Consider the following 15905-nt stretch of genomic DNA (forward strand, 5'->3'; position numbering starts at 1 on the left):
CTTTCGCTCATGCAAAATAAAATGAGCTGGTCCATTACTTTTATTCATATTTTACGATTTTTACAGTATGGTTTTCATGTCACATTGTACAGTGATTTGAAATTTAATTCGAGAAACTTCACAACGTTAAATTGGACGTGAAACACGATTTTTTTGCTCAAGTGTCGATCTTCCAAAGCGAAAGAAATTCGTGAAAATTATATACTTTATCTAGCGTGACGAATCAAGTTGCTTCTATTTTTTCCGTGTAGTTGGAATTTCCGAATACCGGATTCACGAAACTGCGTAAGTGATCGATTTCTTGGTTCGCCAATACCAACATTTTTTTTGTAATCGCGAGGTTCCTAGGTGCATTCTTAAGTTTGTTCTCCAAATCGTACAACTGTTCGGATGCCAGATCATACTTCTCGATTTGTTTTTGGGCAACGATCAATTTACTTTCCAACGTTAATTTTGCTGCGATGAGATTTTTCTGTTCATTTCGGAGCTCTTTTACTTCTTCGATCACTGAAATGCTTTCTGTTCTTATTTCTTCGATTCCGTTCTTGAGACTCGTATTTTCCTCTTCGAGAGAACGACAATCCGCGTTTCGAGATTCCAGTTGAGTGCACAAGGAAATATTTTCAGCTCGCGATTTTGCTAGCTCATCCTTGAGAGCGACGAGCTCGTTCTGTTTCTCAACTAAGTTTCTTCGTATTTCAGAATTTTCATCTTTCATGTTGATCAAGTCTTGATGTAAATTTCGCACCTCCAGTTTGAGTGCCGAATCCTCGAGACTCATTGTTTCGCAATTTTTTTTCAACGCTTCAATTTCCTCATCCAACCTTTCATTCCGTAATCGAGCGTCCTCCGTTTCTTTTATCGATACCTTATATCGCTCTTTCAATCCCTCGATCGAGCCCTTCAGCATGTTTTTTTCAGTTTCGATGTCTCTTAATTTAATTTCGTTCAAGTTCATTTGATCTTTCGCCATTTCGAGATTATTTCTCAATAACTCATTCTCCGATTTCCACGCGTTGATCTCGTCTTCTAATTTGCGAGAGCCTTTCGAAGATTTTTCATCAACGATTCTTCTTCGGTTGCGTAACTTTTTCAAAGAGCTATTTTCCGCACGAGTCTGAGCGAGCTCGGAGTACATTTTCTCTATCACTTTTTTCGCTTCTTCTCTGTCAGCCTCCGAGATGAAAATGCTCCATTTTGAGAGTTGAAGTTTCAAAGCCTCGTTCCCCCCGTCTGCCAGTCGACTAATTTCATCCTTTTTTCCGCGTGATCGAACGTTCTCATTCTCGCAAGCGATTTTCTCGTAATCTCGTTTTAACGGTGAATTCTTGTCACTAACTTTCGTCACTTCTCTCGCAAGATTCGCGCGTTCGTTTTCAAGCTCGAGTACTTTTCTTTTTAATTCACCAAGCGTGTTTTCGTGATCGTCGATAAGCTGCGACCGTTCTGCACTGTTTTCGGCCACCGTGTTACGCAAAACCGCCGCTTCTTCTGTCAGTTCATTAATGCGTTGATTCAACGTCGACGAATCGCTCATGAGTGCTTCTTTCTCGCCATTCAAAATGGACAATTTATTCTCGAGTATTTCACAATCATTTTCCACATTTTTCAAACGTTTTTCAAGTCTCTCTTTCTCCGAATTTATCACATCAATCGTTTCGTTCAATCTCGTGCCTGTTTCCAGTAATTTTTCAACCTCTGATTTTGCCGAGTGTTCTGATTTTTGAAGAGTCTCGATCTCAACAAGTGTTTCCTCCAATTTTTTCTCCAGTTTTTTCGTTTCAGTGATTTTCGAGTTCAATTGATTTTTTATTGTTTCGTACTTGTACTCAACTTCGCTCAGAGTTCCCACGATATTCAGTTTGTCGGCTCTCGCTTTGTCCAACTCGTCCTTCAAGCTCTCATTTTCCTTCATCAAATTAATCGAACGAATCTCTCGATTTTCATTTTTCTTCATACATTTTTTTATTTCTTCGTCACACTCACGATTTTTAGCGAGCTGCTCATCGAGCGCTCGTTGCAATTTGTCTGTCTTCGATTTTAGAAACGATGATTCGTTTTCCATCGACTTTTTTTCTCGTCGTTGATTATCGACTTCAGCTTTCAAATGAGCTTTTTCTCGTTCCAAGTGATCGACATTTTTTTGAAGATTTTTCTTTTCTTCTCGTACATTTTCAAGCTCAACAGCCAGTGATCGATAATCTGATAGATGCTTTTGAAGATCTTTCTGCACTTTGGAATGAGATGATTTTTCAGCGTTCAAGCGAACGATGACAGTTTCGATTTGTTTCTTCGAGCATGACAATTCTTGCTCAATTTTCGCTTTTTCCATTTTCATTCCGTTCAAACTGCTTTCTAAATCTGCTATTTTACGATTTTTCATCTCCAAATTTTCACTCGCATTTTTCAGCGAAGATTTCAATTTTTTTATTTCGGTAATCGCCTGGTTCTCTCGATTGGTTTCATCGCTCCGGAGTTCCGAAATTTCTTTTTTCAATAGTTCCATCGTTTTTTCGGCGCTGACGAGTTTCGTTTTCATGTCAATTGTTTCCTTCGTCAATATTCGTTCTTTGTTCTTTTTTTCTTTCATTATTTTCGCAATTTCTTCTTTCTTCGCGATCAGAGTGCCTTGGATATTGTCAATTTCATTAACAAGCTGTTCTTTTTCCGATCGTGTATTCCGAAGTTCCGAATTCAATCGATCGACTTCGTCGCTCAGTAAAACTACGTTCAGTTTCGATTGTTCGAGCTCACGGATAATTTTAACCACGTGTTCTTCATCAGCCAACAATTTACCTCGGTTTCTCAGTTTATTTAACATTTTTTCGTGCTTCCTTCGAATAATTTCCAGCTCTTCGAACTGTTCGTCGTAAGCGATTTTGGCCCCTGTTAATTTGAGAGTCAACGAAAGCTTGTCCTCCTCACTCTTCTTCAATTGGTTTTTCAAACGTTTTATCGAAGCCTCTAGTCGACGAATTTTTTCGAGCAAGTGCATTCCATCGCCTGCGGCAACCACTTTTTCCAATTCTTTGATACCGAATATTAGCTTTTTTCCTAGAATTTCGAGTGTCGTGACTTTCTCATCGCACTCTAAATCCTCCGTCTTCGTCGACTGCGATCCTCCGACATTTGAAGCTTTGGAATGAGCACGTAGATTTTCAATTATACTCATCGAGTCTGTCACGAGTTTTTCCAGAGATCCGATTCTTCTGAAATATTTGATGCAACTTTCACTGCCGACCCGAGAGCCATTTTTTATTGGCATCATCGACAAACTTTTGAGCTCGCAGGCAACGCGTTTCGTCAGTTGTTTTATTTCGCTTATTTCTCTGTGATATGCAGAATCGTCGAACTCCAAAGTCCTCGTTTCGAGTTTCAAATTGGATCCTGTCATTTCAACCTGTAACAATAAATTTCCTACACAAGTTTCTAACCGATGAATTTTTTCGATGTAAACCGAGCACCATTGATTCCCTCTAGTGGCTAAAGCATCTCGGTCGTTTTTCAGTTTCGTTCTCAACTCGCTCATCAACGATTTTAAGCTGGTTATTTTGTTCTCGTTCAGGCCAAAACATCTTTGGAGATTTGTTTTCTCTTGGACATCGGTTTTCAGCAACCGAGTTTCTTCGTCAAATCGTTCTATAAAGTTTTTCAATTCTTTGATTCTCGAACGATATTCGCTGCCATCCCCACTCGATGCTCTTAACATGGCTCTCAATCGGTCGATTTGAAAGACATGAGATTCGTGGCGATCTTTCTCGTGGACTAATGCTGCATTCACGTTCACAAGCTCACTCGATAAATCATTTATCGTGTGAATTGCTGATCTGCTGACCATGATAAGGAAACCTTCGATCATAACTTCTTCGTTATTGTCTTCGTTGAAGTTTTCCAAGGCTTTGTTGTCATCAAGAATTACTGATTTTTTATGTTTCCTGAAATATCTTTCAAGATTTTTCACATTCACTGAAGGAAAATTATCGGCGCTGATTACGTTTTGAATTTCTTTGGGTCGATGTTCAATCATTGGATCCATTTGTAAGAAACGATCGAGGTTTTCGTTGTCTGCATCAAGACCTAACCTCCGCGTTTCCTTTTCCGAAGATTCGCAATCTTTTTCCTTCATTTTTTTCCAACTTTTTCTTTCCAAAAAAGTTCCAACTTTGTTCCTTTACGAAAGCTTAAGACTAACGTTTTACTTCTGACGTGACACGAATAATTTTTTCTATCTTGTCTAAAGATGTGTGTTAGTTCGAAAGAAAGTCCTGACTGATTGTGTTCGTTGGTCCTGATCGATTCGATTGACAGTTGAAAGCCGTCGAATATGTGTCAAATCGTACAACTACACGTGTCGACATACTTTACAAGTTGAAAAAGAAAAAAATGTATCAAAATTCAATGTGAGGACTCGCGGTCAGTCGTTCCAACCGTTTAGGTTTCAATAATAGGATTATGTTTTTGGACTTTTTAAAAGAAATCAGCTCCGCTAGTGCGATCTTCGAAAAAATATAATTTATACCCATTTTCTATAATGGCGAGTGATCAAAGTTTATCTTTTTGTCTTTGTGGTTGCGATTCACCGGCCATGAGCGATGTGGACGACCCTCCGAGCGAGCCGTGCTGCTGCTGCGACTACAATCCCTACGATGACGACTCCGAGGAATCGGAAATTCGTGACCTCTCGTTTGCGCTTCGTAAACTCACCATTATGAAGTGTCAAATGAAAAAATGGCGAATGGAACGTCTTCAATTAGAGAGCGAGTGCAGGTCCTTAAAAGAGACTCTTCAATCTTTGGGTATTGAATGTGAATGATTTCCCTTGGCTTTCTAACCCCGTTTCGTTTAAAATATCATCACTTCGTCTGCTTAAGGTGTCAACACCGAAGAAGGCCTTAAAACCGATCCTCTGATCGTTCACTTCCGAGGAGAGAACATCCGATTACAAAGCATTAACGAGCTTCTCGAGGAAAAAGTTAAAGCGCTGGAGGAAATCGTGGCTGAACGAGATCTGGAAGAGGATTCTTGCGAACGTGTACAGATGTTGAGAGATAAAATGAGAATGTGGAAGGATCGATATTTTGACGACAAAAGAAAGTACTGGCTAGTTCACGGTCTAAATAATCAAAGATAAACATTATTTTCGCTTAGAGGAAAATTTGATGAATTTTTTTCAAGCTCGCACTAGCCACGGATTATAAAAGTTTGTTTTTCTATGACGCAGGTTCTGCAATCCAACGAAATCTTTAGTAATGATGTTTTTAAAGATTAAAGGCGATGGTGACTCAGCTGCGAATAAAACTGGCCGAAGCTGAAGACGACACGTCGTGTGCCGCGCTGAATCGTCTTAGAGCAAAATTGCGGGAACTTATGAAAGGTGGTCAAAAAGCTGATCAGCAAGTCTCTAAGGTGGTGGAAAAATCGATCGAAACGTTGTCGGACTTGTCAACGAGTTGTAACGATTTGAAAATAGAGAATGAACGCTTGCAATCGGAGCTGAATGCTCTTCGACATGGTATAAGAGAACCAAGGGGATTCGAGGCAACTGCCACTGGAGAGAATGAAGCTTTGATTTCTGACTTGAAAAAAAAATTATTGGAAAGCGAAGCCACCGTAAAGGATTTGCGCCTTCAGCTTGAAGATCGCTCGACAACTGCGGTACGGTTGTCCAAGGATCTCGATAAAGTGATGGTCAGCCATAGAGCACTTTTAGCCGAGGTCACCGAAGCCAAAGAGGAGTTAATGAGGCGTGATCGAAAGGTTGAGGAATTGCTGCTAAGCGCTGGACGAGCGAGCCTTGAAATGTTGGGAATGGAAGAGTTGCGGAAAAACGTCGAGTCCATGAAGCCCAAGCTTTATGACCTTGAGATTGAGCGGGCGCAACTTCTGGATGAGTTGCACAAAGTTCGTCTCGTCGTGTCTGATCGCAATGACCAGATAATCAAAATTTTGGAAGAACGGGACAAAAACATCGAAGATTACAAAACTAAAATGAGCGCCATGCAAGCAAGATTGGACGCCCTTATAAATCAAGAGGGTATTACGAGAAAAGAAGCGAGAAACTCAAATATTCAAGTGACCGAACTCGAGGACGAAGTCGCAAGACTGAAAAGTCAAATAAACGAATTGAATAAAAATGTCGGAGATAATGATAAACTCAAAAATGATTTGAGCGAACTGAGTGAAACGTCGAAAAATGTACGCAACGAAAATAAGGCTTTGAAGGAGGAGATGGATAAAGTGACAGCGGAAAATGAAAAGCTGAAGGCCGAAAGCGATAAGCTTAAATTCGAGATTGATAAGGTATGCGCTGAAAATGACACACTCGTCGGAGCCTTTGACAGGTTGAAAAAAGATTTAGATGATGCGAGGCTAAAAAATGACAAGGCGGATAAAGAGCTGAGCGGGATAAAGATGGAAAATGAAAAATTGGAAGATAACAAAAATAATTTGAAGGAACGAGCGGATAATCTGGCGAGCCAATTACAATCTGTGAATGATGAAAATTCGGCACTTAAGAGTCAGTTGAACGCGTCGAAAGGTCAACTAGAGAGTTCGATGGAGGAGATGAAAAAAATGAGAGACGATATTATCAAACTTGAGGATAAAAAAGACAGCATTCAAGGTGAATACGACAATGCTATGAAGGAACTGTTGGAAATGAAAGAGAAAAATGGCTCCCTCAGCGCAAAGCTGGATGAGCTCGAGAAAGAAAATGATAGATTGAGAAACGAGGGGAATAACTTTCGTCAAGAGTTGGAAAATATGAAAAAAGATATGGAAAGGAAGGCGGACGTAGAAAAAGAATTGGAGAGTTTAAGACGAGATAATGCCTCCCTCAACTCAAATCTAAATGGTAAAAACATTGAAAACGATTCCTTGAAGTCCGAATCCATTGAATTAAGGAACGGTTTATCGAAACTTGAGAACGAGCTTGAAACTCTGCGAATAGAAAACTCCAAACTGAGGTCTGCTTCCGAGGCACTTGAATCAGAAAATAATGACTTGAATAGGGCTGCGAGTAAACTTAGAGGGGAGTTAGAAAACACTCAGGGCAATTTGGTGAAAATCAAGGAGGAGAACGAGTCGTTGGGGAAAGAGGCTGTGAAACTCGAGGAGGTTAATGCAGCTTTGAAAGCCGATCTCCAGGGGATCAATTCCGCTAATGTACAATTAAAGGAACAAATATCTTCGCTCGCTCACGATTTAGACGAAACAAAGAAAAAGCTCGATCAAGTTTATGCCGAAAATAATAATCTTAACTCAGAAATGAACAATTTGAAATCAGCTAACGACGGTCTGCGATCTGACGTGGCTAAATTGACCTCAAACTTGGACAGTGCCAAAGAAGAATTGAATAGAATGAAGAACGATAAATCCAACATGAAGGCGGACATGGAGAAGCTCATCGCGGACAATTCGAGTCTGAAGGATAACGTCGATAAGCTTGTGGAGGGAAATGAGAAACTGAAGAATGAAAACGATGCCAATAAAGTGGAGAACGAAAGACTGAAATCAGCTGGTGACGGTCAAGTAGAGGATCGCAAACGTTTGGAGCACGAGATCGATGATTTGAAACACGAGCGAAGTGGAATGATGACGGAAGTTGAAAAATCGAAGAGCGAGCTCGGAGAAGCTTCGAAAAAAATCGCTTCCCTCGAGTCCCGAATTCACCAGTTACAGTCTGAAAAGGATCAACTGAACAAGGATTTGAACGGACTTAAAACGCAATCTGATGCGCTTAAAGGTGATTTGGATTCTGAGAAATCGACGAGAAATGCAGCGGAGACCGAACTCTCTGCTTTGAAGAATGAACTCAAAGGACTGCTCGCAAAGTTAGATGAATCTAAAAATGAAAAGGAAAATTTACTCAAAGAGAAAGAAAGCCTCGCCACTGAATTGCAGACTACGAAACGAAAACTCGCAGATTCGATCGACGAAAAAGACAACGTCGTTAATGACATGACTCGTACCAACTCGAATTTGGAAGCACTGAGAAAAGAGAGCGAGACACTTCGACGAGAGACATCAAAACTTGAACAGGATGTTGAGCACTGGAAAATGGAAAATTGTAAGATGAATATGGAAATTGAAAAAGGCAAAGCTGATGTTCAAAAATTGACGAATGAATTGGCAAACGCAGCAACGAGAGTCAAAGAGCTCGAAGCTCAAACAGCCAAAAACGAGAATGAAAAGGTTAAAAATTTCGGTACCATCGAACAGTTGAAAAACGAAATATCAAAATTGAACGATGCTCTAAATTCGGAGAAATCCGCAAAAGACGATGCTCTGAAACGCGTCAACGCATCGGCGGCCGAGCTCGATGCTTTGAAGGCCGAGTTGGCCAAAGGCAGAGATGAAAACGAGCGTCTCAAACGCGACATCGAAACCTCGAGGCAAAAAGAATCGTCGCTCCAAAATGAAGTCGCTAAACTCCGCGATGAATTATCAGCTCTTCGAGGACAAAACGATCAACTGAAAGCCGATATTGAGAGTTTGAAACCTGAAAAAAACCGGGCTGATTCATTAGCAGCTGAGAATGCAAAGTTGAAGAAAGACCTTGAAGATCTGAAAAGTGCTAATGAACGGGAAAAAAGTGAAATTCAATCGTGCAATGACGAGAAGAGTGTATTGAAAACTAATCTCAGCGAATCTAAGGCAGAAGTTGCTAAGCTGAAAACTGATCGTGAGCAATGTCTTTCTGAGATGGAAACTCTGAAAGCCAATCTAGCCAGGGCCAATGATGAAGCAAAGAAAGTGAAAGAGGAGCTTGATAGGCTTAGGCCGGAATTGGAAAAGCAACGACAAGCATTGGACGTCTCCCAGACGAAGGTCAATTCTTTGGAGGGTCAATTGACGGCTTTGCAAGAAGAAAGAACGAAACTCATCAAAGATCTCGAAGGTATCAGAGCTGAAATGGTCAAATTACGGGATGAGCTGGCGTCAGAAAAACTTGTAAAAGAAGGACTCGAAAAAAATGTAACAGAATTGAAAAGAGAGCTCGAAGTTTTGAAGGCTGAGTTGGAAAAAATGCGCGCTAATTATGAAGAGACCAGGAAAGAGTCGAGTGAATTGAAAAAAGAAATGGACAAGTGGCGATCTGACTTGGCCAACTGTGAAGCAGAACTATCGAAGAAAGAGAGTGAGCTCGGTTCAGCGAGGACGGAGAATGATGCTCTGAAAAAGTCGCTCGAAGCTGCCGAGAATGAAGCGAAAGCTCGAGAAAATCAGCTCGATACGTTACAACGTGAGAAGGACAATTTACAGAACGAAGTTGGCGATCTCGTTGCCGAGATCACGCGACTCGGAAAAAATTTGTCCACCGAAAAATTATCAAAGGACGCCGGGGCCGCTGAACTCGTTGCTTTGAAGGACACACTTGCTGGACTGCGAGGAGAGCTGGACAAGTGTCATAAGGAAATGGGTACACTGAGAAACGAGCTCGACAGTTCGGAGGCCGAAATTGGAAAATTGGAGGAGGAAACGAACCGATTGAAAACTGAGAATAATCGGATGCTTGGTGAACTCGAAAATTCAAAAGCCGACAACGGGAAATTGCGTTCGGATTTGGAAGGAATGGATCGATTGAAGAAGGAGTTGGAAAAATCGAGTGTGGATGTTGAATTGTTGAAAAAAGATCGAGAAAAACTCGAAGGTATCATCGCGAATGAAGAAAAAAGACATTCGGAAACTCCCGACGTTGAAATCGACGCCATCAGAAACGAGCTAAATCGTCTCAAAAAAGAAAACGAAAAATTGAAGAAGGAGGATCGTGAAAATCAAAACGAAAACGCCGAGCTCAGAAATACCGTTGGAGGATCGAAAGGTAAAAAACAAGTGCAGGAAAAAGTTAAAGTTGCTTCTTTTTCTTTCTTCCTTAACGCTGAGGCACGGATCGATTCATTTTTTTCTCTCAGTGCATCGTTTCTGTCTCTCTCTCTCTCTCTCTTTTGCGCCCGCGCTTTACTGTGTGGGCCCCATTGACATTTACAGTGCATATACACTTCGAGAAAATTGGTAGACGAAGCTTAATATAAATGACCGAAAGTTCCAATAGCGCATTTGCCAGAGAAGCTGAAGGAGGGCGAGGAGAGACTCCGAGTCGAATGACAGAGCGATGAATGTTACAAAACTTTTGTTCTAGAATCTGAGAAAGCTCAAGCAAAGCGAAACGATGCCGTTCCGATGATAAATCCTGACAGCTGCGGCGATTACATACGATCAAACGAATTGATTGCCAAAAAACTTGGCCAACAAAACGATGGTATGATTCATTCGAATGGTTTTATTAAAACTTTTATACTCTAAACCGCAGCGAAGAGAATCTCCAATGAACAATAAATGTTGGAAGGTGTGGCACGCGTCCGCAAGTACATCGATCATATCGGTGGCAAAGTTCCAACGATTCCTTCCATGGCTCACAAACCCGAGGACGAGCCGGACATCAGCGGCTTTACGGAGCCTGTCGTCGTACAAACGCTGCTAAAGTCTCGGGAACTTTCAGAGAATATTTACAGTATTGAGCTCGAGATACAAAAGATCGGCGGCAGACTCAACGATCGCAGTAAGGATAACGATGGAATGAAAAAAATGCTGCAGGCGAGTCTTTTCTTCTATCTCCTGTCTGTTCACCCTTTTTCTTTTATTCGCATAACTCTCTGAGCGAAATAATAAAACTTTTGGTCAAACGGAGGACTGAGGGTCGTATGGAAAATTTTTCTTGTAGGATTTCGGGGTCGAAGATCGCAAAGTTCAAGAATTTCCCGAGCAAATGGGCGACGCTTTCGACGCTGAGTCATGGCTGAGAGTGAGTTTTCTTTCTTTTTTTGCTGTCGCCGAGGGCTATGTGCACGAGAAAAGTGGATTTATTCCGTTCAAAGAGAATTCATTTCAATCGAAGAGAATCGAAGTCAAATAAATTCTTTTTTAGTTTAATCAATTTCTTTCATTCTGAACAATTTTTCTTTCATCCATTCGACGCAATTTTATAAGAAACTCAGTCATTCTGACGTTATGGAGTGCATTATTTCAAATTGGATAAATTAACGTGAATCTGACATGGCAGAATTTTGTGATTTTCTATTCATTTACTTAAAAGCCAATCGTTTTGAGTGCACTGACATGAGACCAGATTAGCGGTGAAATAATCATTATACGAGCTCACACAGATAAAAATATCGTCGACAATGATCCTCTTACCATTAATGTATTCTTGATACAACAATTCATTTCTAATCGAAAAACTAAATAATTTATAGTCAAATAATTTCAAACAAAGATCTACAAAAAAAATAGAGGAATACTTCAAAATTCTGTACCAGGATAATTTCATTTTTTCGATCGATAATTTGCTTTTCATTGTCGTGTATTAAGGCCTTATGTGCACTTGCAGCGGGCGAAACAACGTGATTTTTCTTGTTTTTTTTTTTCGACAAGAAAATAAATGTTTATTGAAAAACTGTGAACGACATTCATTAGTACATACGTTCATGTACTTGTACAATTTTTTTCATCAAAAAATCTGAAAATGGCGCAACTCCAGCTGTATACCAGAAGCACCTTTCTTTGAGCACCAGTTGCTGTGGACATAATAACTAAAAAACTATTAATCCGATCCATACCAAATTTATACCACTTATTTATTATAATAATAGCTTGGACCTGGACGAAGGATTTGTAAAAATTTTGATTAAAAAAAAAATGACAACAGTTTTAATGAAAAAATATTTTTTTTAGGTGCTAAATTTTCGGTTTTTTTGTTACAATTTTGTTTTCTCCAAACAAATACGAAATTCTTCGTCCACAGCCTACCTATTTCATTGCAATAAATGAGCGGTATAAATTTGGTATTTATCGGATTAATAGTTTTTTAGTAATCGTGTCCACCGCAAAGGTATTTTTCAAAAAAGGAGATTCTAATTCTCCGATCTTTATGAAATTTGGTGAGAATATTCTTCCGACGTTGTACTTGAATATCTAGTAAAAAAATTTTCGATTTTGCCGCCCATCACAAGTGAATATAAGCCCTTAATTTTATAAGATCTCATCACTTTTGTAAGGGTGTAAGCGACGATTAGTTTTTATTGGTTGATTTTCAAACCTGAAATTCTTTATTAACGAGAGAAAAAACTTTGGCCTTTTCAGTCACTGACGTTGACACAACTGGCAGAGCTTCACGACCGAATATGTTCGTTGACTTCGGGAATGATGCGAGATGACGATGTTTTGCCGTCGACACGTGAAAACGATGTGTCTAAAGGTGCTCGAGTAAGAATACAAGATCCATTGAAGGAGAATTACGATATTTTGAACAAGCGGATAGCAGCGCTGCAGAAGGAGATAGCGGAAAAAGAGGCTGATGCTGCGAAAAAGGTTCACGTGATGAGACAGAGTTTGCGTCAAGAGCAGGCGCAATTGATAAGAATCTCGGAAGAGATGAATCGGGAGAGAAAACGAAATTTAGCCATACATTTGACAATGGACGATTCGCCGTGTTGGTTGAACGACTGCAAGGCCGAATGTAGCGGAGATTTCGAGAATTCCATTGTCCCGAAAGATTTCAACAACTTGCCCAACGAAATTCGCCACAAACGATAAAAAATCAAAAAAATTGTCACACAACCGACGATTTTATTCCGCTCGAAACTCACGAGGCTCGTATGAAACAAGCTCCATCAAGCTGACTCCATAACTAAAGGTAAAATAATGAAATTCAGTGTACGTGTAGTTCAGTAAAAATTGCAAATGTTTCGTCGTCGTAAACACGGAGGATTTCCGTTACTCGTTTAATTCGTCGAATAATCCAGGTATTTTTGCGTATGAAATAAATGATTAAATTAAATTGTCTCACAGTTGTAAAGTATTCTCGTTTATAATCTATAAGTATGGACAGTTTTAATGAACGACATCGTTTCCGGAAAATCGTGAGATTTGTTATAATTCTCTCTGTTTCCTTTGTTGTTTCTCAAGCCCTGATTAAATAGCGTGATTTCCGGGTTTGCTACGAGTCCATGATTAATTTCGATCATATCAGAGATCCTCGTACATACCTGCTCGTATCCATATTCCTACGTACACAGAGCTTTCTGTATACACATACATTTTTATGACACATTGTTTATTGACGAAAGACTGGGCACGTGATTACATCACTGTTGCCTTCGACGCCGTATTTTTCGAGCTCTTGCTACAAATGACAATCTGATTGGTCGATAAATTGTTGAAAGCCGGTTCCATTGTACCGGGCCATGCCTAGCGTAATTGGATTAAGGGTGAAAAATAAAACGAATCCATTCGAAACGACGCCAATCCCATTTCGAATAAAATATTGCACGTATGTGTGAGTGAAGGTTTGATTTATATGATGATATAAATATATAAAATGAATTCTGTCGATAAAACGATCAATCCCGTGTCATTCGAGAGTTACTATTGTCACTGGAAACCGAGAGTCAGCTATTTTATTCGCATATTTTCGTTGATTTTTTTTTTTATATATATTTGGTATACTAGCGGAAGTAGATTGCCCGATAGATGTGTATTTACGTTATTCTACTTCATTCTTTCTCCTTTCGTGACACAGACACCTCTCGTCGTATATTCATCGGGATGATTACGCAACGAGAAAAATGTGCTGTATCGGTTGCATGTAAAGCCGTTTTTCCTGGTTCAATCGCAGAAAGATTTTATCCCCAACCGAGACAATATAATCAGTTGAACGATTGAGCATTCGTGACTCTTTAAAACGCCAGAGCACCGTGAGCTCCTTTTTTTACAATGTCGGTTTTATTTGTTGCGTTTATTTTTGGAGCATTTTCGAAAATTGGAATTGTGGTAATTTTGGTTAATTCATTTATCGGCGTTGGCTAGACTTGTGCGATATTAATTTTAGCGCTGTTGGAATATTGCGAAAAATTTTCAAAGTTTTGTTATTTGGTGATGGATTCTCGGGCATATTTTTTATCAAATTGGTGCCGCCTTCGTGTGTAATCATGGATACGAACATTTTGATTTTCTTTACTTTCGTACGAGTTTTTTTCGAATTCAAAATTTTCGTAGTAATTCCACGGATCAGTGGATACTTTGAAAACTTCGCAATTCATGTAATAAACGTAAAGATGGAGATAACTCAAAAAATTGGATTGAAAAAAATGGTAGTTTCCGAAACTTTTTTCATTAAATAATTTATACTCTTCGCGTATCTCATGAATTCCTCAATCCTCAATTTTTCGTTAACGAATGCGTCATCACTTTTCGAGAAACACAAACACTTCGAGTTCACTAAAGAACGTTTTTTACTTTCAATTTACAAATTGTCCCCGTATTGTATTCTGTTCACGGTTTTTTTTTAAATCCAAAATTATGTTTACCGATGCTCCCGGAGTTATAAAATGAATCAGTAGTGATATTCGATGTCAATGGATTTTAGAGCGGTCTTCGAGTGTACATCGAGGACATTTCATTGGAAGATGTCGACTCCGAATATTTCGACGTCGACAATACCGACGGTTACGTTATCGATAATACAATCAGTACAAATCTTACTGTGATTAAACAATTGCCAGACGATACTGAGGTAAGTTGTTTTTGAAAAAGTCGTCATGGGATCTATTCCGTTCCTCCGTGACCAATTGTCCTGAAAATGTTCCTTAAAAACGGTTTATTTGCCCACTCAAAAAATGGAAATACGATGACGATTGTTTGGAATTTTTGTATGATGACAGGCTCATTTCAAAATATCTGGATTGTCAATGGGCAAGTACACGTTGCCTACCGGCGTGGACGTCAGGATGCCAATTTGTGAAGTTCAAGATGAGCCGATCATACTGGGTCCATTTTTTTCTGTACTGGGTTTTTCGGAGGAACATTGTCCACCGGAGCCGGTAAGGAAAAAAAAGCTTTGTCATAGGTAGACAAGTTCGAATCGTAGCGGTTGAAGAAAATTTTATTCAATTCCTTTCACCAGGGCAATTACCATAAAGAGGGCTACACTTTACCAATGGAAAATTTGCCGGACGATTTTCCCAACAACAAATATCAGGCGCTCTTTGAAATCACTGCTGGCGATGAGAGCATTCTCTCAGCTGAAGTCTATTGTGACGTACAAACGTAACCTGCTGACTCTCAATCAATGATTAAATATTAAAGAAAACGTAATGCAAAGCGTAACTTGAAACGAACAATAAAAACCTCCTTTCCTGACGGACTTGATTTCGGCAACGATACAAATGGCACTCGCTTATTCCTTATTAAGCTTATTATCGAATAAAATCTCATTGTGGTAAACGGCACAGAAAATGGGTTATTGAGCTTTATTTTACTCTCATTCTTTCCTCGATCGTGCCAGTAGCTGTGTCAGCGATAAGATTTTTCATACGTAAAAAGCGAATTGTGCCTCCATTTCATCATTATTTTCATGTGCGGAAAGTTGTTTTACGGCGTGGCGTGCACTACGGAAAGACAGATTTCTGGGCGTGCATTACCGATCGTTAAATAGCTGCGAAACCTTTAAATCCCGAATACCATGAGCTCCAACGTCTTTGGCTTATACCGAAGTCTATGTACACTGTACAGAGAGCGGGTTCTGCTATAGATATCAAGAGGGTAGATTTATGTGTTGGCCCGCGAACGACCGCAGTGAAGGTAACGATTTTCTCTCCGGGTATATGTATAACAAGCGTATATAGGGGTATAAAGAGGGTGCGATTTTTGGCTACGGCAAACTCGAGTGGCGAAGGAGGTATAGGAGGTGGGGGGGGGGGGGGGGGGGCGGCGGCGGCGGCGGCGGTTAGACATCTAATAAGGCCTTATGAGTTGTGAAAGGAATGAAAAAAACAGAAACACAGTTTTGACGAGCGTCTGATTCGATTAAGCGAGGAAAAACGTGAATAGTATATCGTATCAAAAAG

The 15905-nt window shown here is 39.9% G+C and overlaps 4 protein-coding genes across 4 annotated transcripts; 3 read left to right on the top strand and 1 right to left on the bottom strand.

Annotated features, from left to right (window-relative positions):
* Nucleotides 1–223: 223 nt before the first annotated feature.
* Nucleotides 224–4126, bottom strand: LOC122409083 (putative leucine-rich repeat-containing protein DDB_G0290503). Its single transcript, XM_043416327.1, has 3 exons — nucleotides 2654–4126; nucleotides 1987–2551; nucleotides 224–1716 (listed from the first exon to the last, which is right to left on the bottom strand). Exons 1-3 carry the CDS (start codon nucleotides 4124–4126, stop codon nucleotides 224–226), a joined length of 3531 nt encoding a protein of 1176 aa, XP_043272262.1.
* A 405-nt stretch (nucleotides 4127–4531) lies between these two features.
* On the top strand, nucleotides 4532–5131 carry LOC122409085 (uncharacterized). The gene is made up of 2 exons (XM_043416328.1): nucleotides 4532–4796; nucleotides 4872–5131. The coding sequence occupies exons 1-2, from the start codon at nucleotides 4532–4534 to the stop codon at nucleotides 5129–5131; spliced, it is 525 nt and encodes a 174-aa protein (XP_043272263.1).
* Nucleotides 5132–5274: 143 nt separating this feature from the next.
* On the top strand, nucleotides 5275–12843 carry LOC122409086 (flagellar attachment zone protein 1-like). The gene is made up of 5 exons (XM_043416329.1): nucleotides 5275–9823; nucleotides 10142–10261; nucleotides 10349–10596; nucleotides 10724–10804; nucleotides 12142–12843. The coding sequence occupies exons 1-5, from the start codon at nucleotides 5275–5277 to the stop codon at nucleotides 12592–12594; spliced, it is 5451 nt and encodes a 1816-aa protein (XP_043272264.1). The 3' UTR covers nucleotides 12595–12843.
* Nucleotides 12844–13685: 842 nt separating this feature from the next.
* On the top strand, nucleotides 13686–15294 carry LOC122408967 (uncharacterized). Its single transcript, XM_043416114.1, has 4 exons — nucleotides 13686–13830; nucleotides 14426–14572; nucleotides 14721–14879; nucleotides 14963–15294. Exons 1-4 carry the CDS (start codon nucleotides 13774–13776, stop codon nucleotides 15107–15109), a joined length of 510 nt encoding a protein of 169 aa, XP_043272049.1. The 5' UTR covers nucleotides 13686–13773; the 3' UTR covers nucleotides 15110–15294.
* The last annotated feature ends 611 nt before the right edge of the window (nucleotides 15295–15905 follow it).

Source organism: Venturia canescens, chromosome 4 (genome assembly GCF_019457755.1).
Source record: "Venturia canescens isolate UGA chromosome 4, ASM1945775v1, whole genome shotgun sequence".
Lineage (NCBI taxonomy): Eukaryota > Metazoa > Arthropoda > Insecta > Hymenoptera > Ichneumonidae > Venturia > Venturia canescens.

Excerpts from the sequence above, each read along its gene's own strand:
- LOC122409083 (XM_043416327.1), bottom strand. The coding sequence starts at position 4,126 with ATGAAGGAAAAAGATTGCGAATCTTCGGAAAAGGAAACGCGGAGGTTA. Across the intron at positions 2,552-2,653 it reads GATCGGAAAAAGAACAGCTT|GAAACAATTGACATGAAAAC; the intron begins GTTAATGAAATT and ends ATATTGACGAAG. Across the intron at positions 1,717-1,986 it reads TGAGCAGCTCGCTAAAAATC|AACACTCGGCAAAATCAGAG; the intron begins GTGAGTGTGACG and ends TTCAAAAATCAG.
- LOC122409085 (XM_043416328.1), top strand. The coding sequence starts at position 4,532 with ATGGCGAGTGATCAAAGTTTATCTTTTTGTCTTTGTGGTTGCGATTCA. Across the intron at positions 4,797-4,871 it reads AGAGACTCTTCAATCTTTGG|GTGTCAACACCGAAGAAGGC; the intron begins GTATTGAATGTG and ends CGTCTGCTTAAG.
- LOC122409086 (XM_043416329.1), top strand. The coding sequence starts at position 5,275 with ATGGTGACTCAGCTGCGAATAAAACTGGCCGAAGCTGAAGACGACACG. Across the intron at positions 10,262-10,348 it reads ACTTGGCCAACAAAACGATG|GTGTGGCACGCGTCCGCAAG; the intron begins GTATGATTCATT and ends AAATGTTGGAAG. Across the intron at positions 10,805-12,141 it reads ACGCTGAGTCATGGCTGAGA|TCACTGACGTTGACACAACT; the intron begins GTGAGTTTTCTT and ends TGGCCTTTTCAG.
- LOC122408967 (XM_043416114.1), top strand. The coding sequence starts at position 13,774 with ATGTCGGTTTTATTTGTTGCGTTTATTTTTGGAGCATTTTCGAAAATT. Across the intron at positions 13,831-14,425 it reads TTTCGAAAATTGGAATTGTG|AGCGGTCTTCGAGTGTACAT; the intron begins GTAATTTTGGTT and ends AATGGATTTTAG. Across the intron at positions 14,573-14,720 it reads AATTGCCAGACGATACTGAG|GCTCATTTCAAAATATCTGG; the intron begins GTAAGTTGTTTT and ends GTATGATGACAG.